At 50.5% G+C, this 9,528-nt stretch overlaps 1 protein-coding gene across 3 annotated transcripts in view; it reads left to right on the top strand.

The window, feature by feature from the left end:
• Window positions 1–8,000: 8,000 nt before the first annotated feature.
• GRIA1 (glutamate ionotropic receptor AMPA type subunit 1) overlaps window positions 8,001–9,528 on the top strand; it is a 142,207-nt gene continuing 140,679 nt past the window's right edge. For 2 of the 3 annotated variants that reach the window (XM_090020896.1, XM_090020897.1), the window contains exon 1: window positions 8,002–8,288. In XM_090020896.1, the coding sequence (XP_089877022.1) occupies window positions 8,207–8,288 (82 nt within the window). In that variant the 5' untranslated portion in view covers window positions 8,002–8,206. Of the gene's footprint in view, window positions 8,289–9,528 lie in introns of all 3 variants that reach the window. The other variant, XM_090020898.1, reaches the window with a different exon arrangement.

Raw genomic sequence — 9,528 nt, 5'->3', positions numbered from 1 at the left:
CTTAGAGAAACATCAGGTGTTTTAATAGCCAACACAATCCCATGCAACAAAGGGAAGAAAAGAAAGACCCACCTACAACGCTGATTTATGTTTGTGACTAAGCAAAAGCGTAAACTAGGAGCAGGGCACTCTGGGTTTCCGTAAGGGGTTATAAATCAACCGTTCACGGAAAGCAGAGTACTGGCAACCACCTCTGTCTAAGGAAGGGAACGCATTTTGGGTAGCGCTGTCAGATCCCTGCAACGGGGCTGGGGGGTACCTGCACCATTCATCCGAAATGTATTTATAGCACCCGGCACTAATCTAGGCCTATAAGTGACGGCTTATACCAGGCCCAGTCTGCTCCAAGATGCCCCTGGCTAACCAGACCCGTAACAGGGAAACAAGCCACTTGTCGGGTTATGAGCCAGAGGGCCGAGCCGTGCAAACAGCCGCACGGTGGGTTCGTACAGATGTGCGCGAGATGCTGCGTTGTGGAAATGTGATGCCATCCAGATGTCAGAGTGGGTCTGCTGGCTTGCTTCTGTGCTCTGTAGGTGTAAGCTGTACCCCCAAAAAAGGCACACCCTCATTTAAAACACCCCCACCCCCATGCCTGCCTATTGCAGCTACAGGCCAAAATGCAACAGCTTCCCTGTTACGATAAGACGGCATTCACCCCAAATCCTGCAGCATTTTTACGAGAGTGATCTGAATTATTAAGAGTCTGTTCACTGCAACCATCAAGAGCAGGCAGGCATGAAAGGAAGATCAGGCTGGTTGCAGCAGGGATCCTTGGTGATGTGCACCATGGCTGCGGAGGTGACTGGTTTGCCCAGGTGTATTCGGTGCACGGCTGTCTGACGGTCAGGGATCCCTGGAGTACTCTTTGTAACAACGCGGGAACAGACTCCGGGGTCTGTCCAGAAGGGCGCCAGCCCCTGCACCTCCCTGCATGGGTGGGATTTGTGACGTATCTCTATCAGGATCAGTCTTGGCATCTGCTGCACTTCTGGTCCAAGGGACAGAGTGTGACACAGGCGTTCTTCTCCTTCCACTGTGTAAACCTAAAGAAAGTCTAGTAAATGCTGATTGAATCCACCCTGGAGGCCTGCAGACTTGTGCAGACAGGGTACTGGCATGCACATCAGCTAACTACATGGTATCTGCTAACCTAAGACCTTTCCCAGCTTTCTCTCCCAAACTCAAGTTGAATGGCATCCTTGAGGAATGAAGCCTTATGGTTTGGGTTAGCTTTTGACAAGCCGGTAGCTTAGGAAGGTCCCAGGGGGCAGTCAGAGCTAAAGCACTGCAAGACATTTTGCCGTTGGTCTTGGTTTCTGAGACGGGATGGCTTGGATGAGGAGAGCCAGGGACTGCGCTTGCATTGCCTAGCCTCCGGCGTAGCCATTCGTGGCAGTGCGAGCATCGGTCTGCACCCTGCCGCCCACTTGGAGCACGTGCTAGCAGTATGGGTTGTGAACTTCTCTGAGTGCACGGTATACAACACTGTCCCTTCACTTTGGTTACCCTCTGGCTGCTTGCATGACAGCAGGAGACAGCCCCTGCCTGCTGGAGATGTGATTATAACCAGTATAATGTCCATTTACCAGCTGCTGCTTACAAGCTTCCAGCGTGAGCGTGGCACAGCAGCTCCAAAGCCAGCTTGACTGACATGTTCATCTTCCAGCCCATTTCCTGACTTAATTATTCCAAGGAAAGCAAGGAGTTATTCCTTATAAATATTGTAATACGTGGATCGCAATGACGACAGAAGCATTTTCTACGCCGCTCATGCAGAAAGCCAGCGTCTTCCGGCACTCTGTTCACGAATGCCTCGCCAGGCTAGCAAGCGGTTAGGGAACAAAATCCTGTAGTCTCCAATCACCAGGTCCCAAATGGTGCTACCCTCACCCCGAGGATGCTGTCAGCATCATTTTTAAACCTCCCTTACCCTTGGGCCGGAGCGGCTGGTACGAAGGTGAAGAGGAACTCATGCCCCTCCCTGCATTATAATGTAAAAATAGCCCATTGTTTCTAGTGGGATAATACCAGAAAGATTCATGCTTCGTGGGAGGTTGGTGTTGGGGTGTCCCAGTAAGACGTATACCGGGGAATAAAGCTATTCCTCAGGACAGGAAGGTGTGGAAATGTACCCAAAAAAGTAATAGGCCATGGGCTTTTGTGTCATTTCTGGAATCTCGGAGCACTTCATTTTACAGGTATGGTTGCTGTTTGCTTTGAAACGTTTTCATGTGACAATCGTGGGTCAAAGAAGAGGTGGGGGGGCTCACAGACTCCCTCAAACCATGCCTCCTCGTCGTGGATCGGATGCACAATCCCATTCCCCACAGTAGTTAATGTGAAATCTGTTCACCGATTTAAAATGGAGAAAACATATTTACGGCATATATTTCAGGGTGAATCATGAGCACCAGGAGACGAAGGTCACATACTTCCCAGGTCTCTCAAACCGGAGCAGATCCTGAAACTCAGAGCCTCTTTCTTCCCTCTGGCCTCATTGCTGGAGAGGGTGGTAGAAAGAAACCTCTCTGATGCCCCCACGCTGGTTCTGCTACAGAGTTTGGAGAACTGGGTGGGGGACATGCATCAAAGGGTCCCTAGATGTAGCTATATATTGCTTTCCATTGGCAGAAGCCACCTCCTCCAGGGTTTGGAAATGTAGTCGAAAGATCTGATCTGAAAAGTTGGCGAGGGGAAAGCACTGACATTTGGGGCCAGAGGAGTGGAAAGAGGTTGTAGGACACCCCTGGTCCAGATGGTCAAGCCCTTGTTCTGTTTCTGCTTTGGTGGGAGTTCTTCTGAGTAACGGCTGAGTAAGAAATGAATGAGGAGCTGCTTATCCAGCTCGTTGTCACTGGGTTTTGAAACTCCATCTGCCGACTGCAGCCCCCAGTTACCTTTGGAAATAATGCACGAGCCCTGAAGAGTTTACAGGAGGCCATTTGCTACATGTCTGCATAGGTGCAAATGCACCGATCTATTGCTGCGTGTGTGTGGATGTGTGGACAGACACCTAGATTCTGGCGGTGTGGGCATAAGTGACTGTCGGTGTACTTAGGGTTATGGTTTGCATGCTCTTCTAGAAGATGGTGTGCAAATCCAGAGGGCCATCCATGCTCTTGTGCCTGCTCTAATTGGTGTACGATGCGGAGCCAAACCGAAGTGTAAAGGGTGTGCTTAGACACAACTGTAACAACGAAGCATCGCCTGTTGCTCATCCTTTCCTCCAAACTTTCCTCCTCCTGAATGCAGCCCGATGCTCCCTGACCCTCCTGTTTGCAGACTTACATAATCCGAAATTACAAAAGTGAGGGGAGCAGCTAGGTAAGAAGAGAAAAAGCCGCGTCGCAAATGAAGCGACACCATTAGCATTCATTTATGCGGAGGCTTTACAAGAAGCCGGATGAGCTGCTTTTTTTTTTTTATTTAAATTAATCATTATAATTATATCCTGCCCTTTATCAGCAATCTCCTATGGAGACTGTCCAACCAGAAAATAAAAAGAGTTTCAAAAAATAATATTATTTCATTAGCCTCTTTAAAGGCACAGGGGCGCCTCTTGTAAAACACAAGGAACATCCAGGCAGCAGCATTTCTGCAGAGAGGTCAGCTGTACTGTGGGTTTCTTCTTCTTTCCATTTTTCATAGATTGAAACATTTGCATGGAAATGAGCCTTTTCTTTTTCTTTTCTTCCCCCCTCCCAGCAATGTAGCTCTGCTTATATCCTCACTTGGACGCACAGGGGCAGATATTTAGGGCTGGACCTTCTCTTCCAAATCCACCTCCATAGCAGCGGGAGAGCAACACAGGGCCGTGCAAAGTGCAGTAGAGATCCCAGGGGTGAATGTACTCAGGACAGCATCCAATACAGCCTGTCCCTTGATATGGGATTCAAAGATCCTTGTCACGCATAGGTCAGACTAAATCCAAGCCTTGAAAGCGATGGGAAGAACAGCCCTGAAGACTTTATAGGAGACAAGCAGCAGAGCTGGGATTAAGGATGAATGGATCCTCTCCTTTATAGCCAACAACTGTCTTTAAAAAACAGATGAAGGGGCTTTGAAACTTGTCAGTAGCATGAATGATGACCTTTCTTTAGAAAGCCCAATCTTTTATTCAATGCTTTTACTGGTACCCAGTATCAAGGTCCCACCCCTCTTCACCAAATTAATTCTCCGAGACCTGGTTAATCATCCTATGATTAGCATGTCGCTTTGGCCATTCTTTGGTTTTAGGTAACCTTAGTGGATCAGAGTTAAATTGTGTTCTCTGCGATGATGATGACACCCCTGGCTATTCTGGAGTTGTCTTCACCAAAGCAGCATCTTGAAATAAATACTGACTGGAGTGAATGCTTTATTTCCTATGGCATCTGCAGTCATGGAATAGACACCTGTCTGTATTTGTCCAACTCCAAACTGATAAAATCTCTGTAGAGCCGAGATCTGAATGATGCTGCATGCTGGACCCCAGCAACCTACCTACCTCGACGGGTCATGGCCATTGCCAAAATACCCAAGTACATCAACAGTTTCTCCAAGACTGAAATTTGGCCTCTCACCAAAAGCTGGTGAGATATATACCACTGCTCTGCCATGTTCATTTAAATTATCTTCATTATAATTGGAGTTACTTCCTGCCATCTGTGTGGCGATGAACCCCAGATAAAGCACCGCGATCTACATGGAAAAGGCAAAACAACCACGCAATATGAGATACAGCGGCCAGCTTTCAACTTGGGTAATTACATTCTGGTGGGTGAAGTGCACTCGACATATTCTCCTGGCTCAAGGTGGACAAAAGCAGGATTATGCAGACATGGAAATGCAAATTAGTTTTGCCTCTATTATTGCGTAGTATTACGGGTGCTGCTACCATGATTGTTTCCCGTTAGGGCATTCGGAAGGCAGGCAACCTCCCTGCTCTTTCAGCTCATAAATAGAGGATTTTCTGTTAGATGTTGGCTTGGAAGCAGAAATCCACAAAACCTTTCAGGACATAATCTCAGCCTCCAAGAGGCGGCACTTTAAACCGTACAAGAAAAACAGCTGAAAATTAGATCAAGGTGGTGCCAGTCAGCTGCAAATGGAAATTAGTTATAGGTGCAAGCAGAGTACGCATCTTTTCTGGCTGCCTGCAGCTGTCCACCACATCTGCACTGATGCCCTGTGCCAAAATGCCCAAGTTCAGGGAGATATCTCCTCAATGCAGAGAAGAAAAAGATGTTGGGGAGAAGAGGACTGCTTGACAGCCCCTTAAGGGCAGTGCAGCACTTTTAGGTTGACAGATGCATTTTCCTTCTGCTCTGTCCTGGGATGAGCCTACAAGGGCCTCTATCCTGCAAACTCTATCCTTTGTCCAGCAAAGCATCAGAGCAAGTGCTTCAGCATTGAAGCCTTCCCTTGATCCCATTGAAAGCAGCGGGACCCATCGCCTGGTGAAATCTCTGCTTTTCCAGAGCAATGCCAAAGTGCTTGGCATACTCTGCCATCATCTTGGGGACCTACGGGTGGATAGTCTGCACCGTGTTGCCCACCAGACGGCTGAAAGATGCTTTTCTAGCAAAAGCCCTGTTAAGATCCCTTGTGCCCTGAACAAGATCTCATTCAGGCAAGGTCCCGTGCCCAACGCATTGTGTGCCCTGAATATTTCATCGCAGCCATGGCTGCTAATGGAGCTGCTCTCCGATCGGCACCCTCACCACTTGCTTGCCACATACTTTGGCACAAGCAGGAATGTGAAAGGCATCTTATCATCATAACGCTGACTTCTGTGTGCTTCTGGGAGAAATGCATGTGCTGGAACAGCGTTTTTAGAGATCATCCCAGAAAGGAGCACGTGGAGGGTCTCCATGCTCCAGAGGACTCAACGTAGGAGCTTGGCAATGTGCTGCTGTATTGCCTCTGTGCCCAAGACTACACGACTCCATCGCTGCTGACCATCACGTCGGAGCCGCTGCTGTTCTTGCACCCACCTAAGGAGCAGCTATGGAGGGTCTGTGGAGCTGCCTTGTGCCCTACCTGCTCCCTGGGGACAGTCCTGCATCTAGTTTTGCCCCCCACCGCTACAGAAAGGATGTGGATAAGTTGGAGAGAGTCCAGTGGAGGGCAATGAAAATGTTTGTGGGGCTGGGGGGCAGGACTGGTGAGGAGAGGCTGAGGGACCTGGGCTGAAGTTGTTTGCAGAAAAGGAGATGGAGAGGGGATTGAATAGCAGCCTTCAGCTCCCCGCCGGGGCCTGCAACAAGAATGGGGCTGGGCTGGTCTCAGTGGCAGCAGATGACAGAAGGAGCAATGGGCTCAAGTTGCAGCAAGGGAAGTTGAGGTTGGATATTAGGAAAATCTTTCTCACTAGGAGGGTGGCTCTGGAGCAGGTTACCCAGAGGGGTGGTGGAGTCTCCATCCTTGGAGGTCTTGAAGACCCAGGTAGACCAAGCCGTGGGCTGATGTAGTTGGTGCTGGTCCTGCTTGGAGCAGGGGGTTGGACTAGATGTGGTGTCCTTTGGTCGCATCCAACCCTCAGTTTCTAGATTCAGTTCGTAGTCCGCAGTGGCACGAGCTCGGTGTGGAAGCAGAGTGGGAAGTTTTCAGCTTCACTGCCCATGCGTGGGGTCGCTTTGTCTAGTGACAGCCTTTATCCCATGTGAGATCATAAGCCTTTTCCAGCTCTGTCTTCTGCGAAGGACGAGAAATCAGCTTTTCCGGTCTTCCGATCCTCCACTTCATGTGCCAGCACTCTTCCCAGTGCTGTGTCCCAGCCAGGGGTGCATCCACCAGCCTCCGTCCCGTCTGTCGGGGTGTCGGGACACCCTGAGATCCACTCGCACATTCGCCATCTTCATCCTTCTTCCCGGATGAAAAAGTGTCAAACCTGTTTCACTTATGTCCTTCACCAGGAAGAGACCTCAGTTTTTGTCTGATGATGAGTCCCTCCTCCCCACCCACCCCTCTTCAGCTCTTTTTATCATGCTCGCTGAGGCAGTGGGAGCTAGGGGATGCTTGGGTTCCAGCTCTGCTACCGACTCACTGTTTAACCTTGGACAAGTCACTTTGCCTTGATATCTGTTTTTCCTTTCACCTTGAACCTCTCTTGTCTATTAGGGTTGCAAACTGTCCTGGCTAGATATACCTGAACAGCTCTTAGCACCATGGATCCCTGGCCTCAATCAAAGGCCTGTAGATGCAACCCCGAGTGAATTAATGATAATCAAACAATGCTTTTGTCCTCACCATGGTGCTCATGGGCTGTCACTGGCAAGAGATGTGCCTCTGCCCTCAATGTTCCTGAATCCCAAATTGAACCAAAGTGAGTGTGTGTGAGAGAGAGAGAGAGAAACAGGCTATTAAGGCTATTAAAGGTAAAATAGCTTGAAATCTCCATAGAATCGCTGCCAAAAAAAAATTAAAAGGCTCAGATAATTATTCAGGTCAAAGTACCCTCCTAGCTTTGATAGTATCATCATCTGACTGGGCTTGCATGAATTCCTTCAGGAATAAAATGCATTGGTCCAGATTGAACTAGGGAGAGCAGGTTACCAGTGGGCAGGGGGGCAAGTATTGGAAAGAGGAAGAAAAGCCCCATTTCATCCTTCAGCACCTCTGCTACCTGCCCCTCTTCTGCGGTCTGGGTTGTTTGTGCCTGATAGGTAGCAAGCCGACCGCCGGCTCCCGAGACCCTAAGCATCCCGGTCAGGAAGACATTGATCCGAGACCTTCCTCTGGAGGAGTCTCACCACCCACCGAACATCTGCACAGCTCCTCTGTGGGTCAGGCTGTGAAAGGAGGGCGGGAGGAAGGGTGATTTAGGGATACGCATGAATCGCCCTGAAAGACAAAGCAGGGGACACCAAAAAGGGTGGCGGGGGGAGGTGGGTGATGGTGGGGGCTGGAGTCCAGCTCTGGAGCTGTATGGAGGCGAGGCAAATTAGCATGTGGGAAGTGCACAGTGTGTGCATGTGAGAGAGAGGGAGAGACAGGGGGTGGGCTATGCATGAAGAGCGCTTTCCCTTTCTTTCTCTCGGCGCTCAGTTAATCCTGCTGTCAGTTGGTGTTAAGCAGCAGACGAGGCGCTGGATTCCGGGAGAGGGAGACGCACAGCACCGAAGGCATAGCAGAAGGGAGGCGCGGACAGAGAGAGACCAGAGGGAGAAATCCAAATCTATGCTTGGAACTGGGCTTCTTTTTCGCCAATGCAAAAGGGAATATGCAGCACATTTTTGCTTTCTTCTGCACCGGTTTCCTAGGGACGGTGTTAGGGGCCAATTTCCCCAACAACATCCAGATAGGTGAGTTGGAGATGCGAACGACTTCCTCGGGCGAGCAGAAAGGGTCACCGGGGGGGTGGCATCTGACCCCTTCGTTCCTCTGGCGTGCAAAGAAAGGCTGTGGGTCCGCGTAACGGGCTGGACGGGCTGGGCTGGCCGTAGAGCCACGGCGGCTTCCGATGGGCTCGTCGCCACAGAGGCGGATCGATTCCTTCGGGAGGGAATAAATGCCTGAACAACAGAAAAAGTGCATCTGAAATGGAGGGTGCAAAGGATGATGATGATGGTGATGATAAAGCAGATGGGTGCTTTGTTGCAAGCTCAGGAGAGGACAAGGAGTGGGGGCTTGGGTGGGGGGGGTCACTGGGAAGCCCCTGTTGCAATATATACCCATTGTGCAAGGTTTCCCCTGGCTGCAGGTGCAAGGTGGGGAAGGACCACGAACACTGTGTGCTGTAACTGTGGGAATGGGGGCAGAACTAGTCTAGGAAGCCGTTGCTTTCAGGGCTCTCTTTCCATCCGGTGCCTTTCCCTTATGCTCAGCAATGACCCCTTTATTTCACCCTTTCCCTCCCCAGTGGTGTCACTTCGGTGCCACGGTACCCCCTGGTTCAGGGTCCCGTATCATGAGCAGCAACAGGGTCCCTTTCTGTCCCCCTCTTTGCAATGGCAATCCTTTTGCTAAGCCACCGAACTCCTGCCTCCGTCCAGGAGCACAAGCGATGCTTTTATTGCTGTTGATGCTGCTTGCCTCCCCTCCCCCGGCCCAACTCTCGCCTCCCGAGTGCATTCCCATTTATTTAAAGAGGTGAACCGAGAGACCGGCTTTCCCTTGAGGCAGCAACGCTTAGGCAGGGAGTTCGGGTGCACAGATGCCCCCTCCACACTTGCGGGAGACGTAATCTGGGTTGAAAACGTGCAAAGTGCTGTTCCTGCCAATGGGCAGATCTCGGTGCGGTGGCTGATGTTTTTATCTGTTTTTTTTTTCCCTGAGCGAATGGCGGGCGAGAGTTGGAGTGAATGGAGCCGCCGAGTCCCTTTGTGCTTCATTTCCCCACCTGCAAAATGGGGGCGAGCGTCCTGCCTTTCCGCATACGGAAATTCAGACCTGTAGCAACCGGTGTGGCACGAGCAGAGGGTGGACATGCTCATGCTTCGGGGCATGGAGGTCAGCAGGAAACCTGGACTAGGCTGTGCCATTACTGGCCACTTCCAGGTTCCTTGTGCCTTTCTCTCTGCCCACGGTCCAAGGCAGGACATG

The sequence above is a fragment of the Crocodylus siamensis genome, chromosome 10 (assembly GCF_052110815.1).
Source record: "Crocodylus siamensis isolate JL-2025a chromosome 10, ASM5211081v1, whole genome shotgun sequence".
In the NCBI taxonomy this organism is placed as follows: Eukaryota; Metazoa; Chordata; order Crocodylia; family Crocodylidae; genus Crocodylus; species Crocodylus siamensis.
Note: the sequence above shows the minus strand (reverse complement) of the source record. Positions and strands in the feature narration are given on the sequence as shown.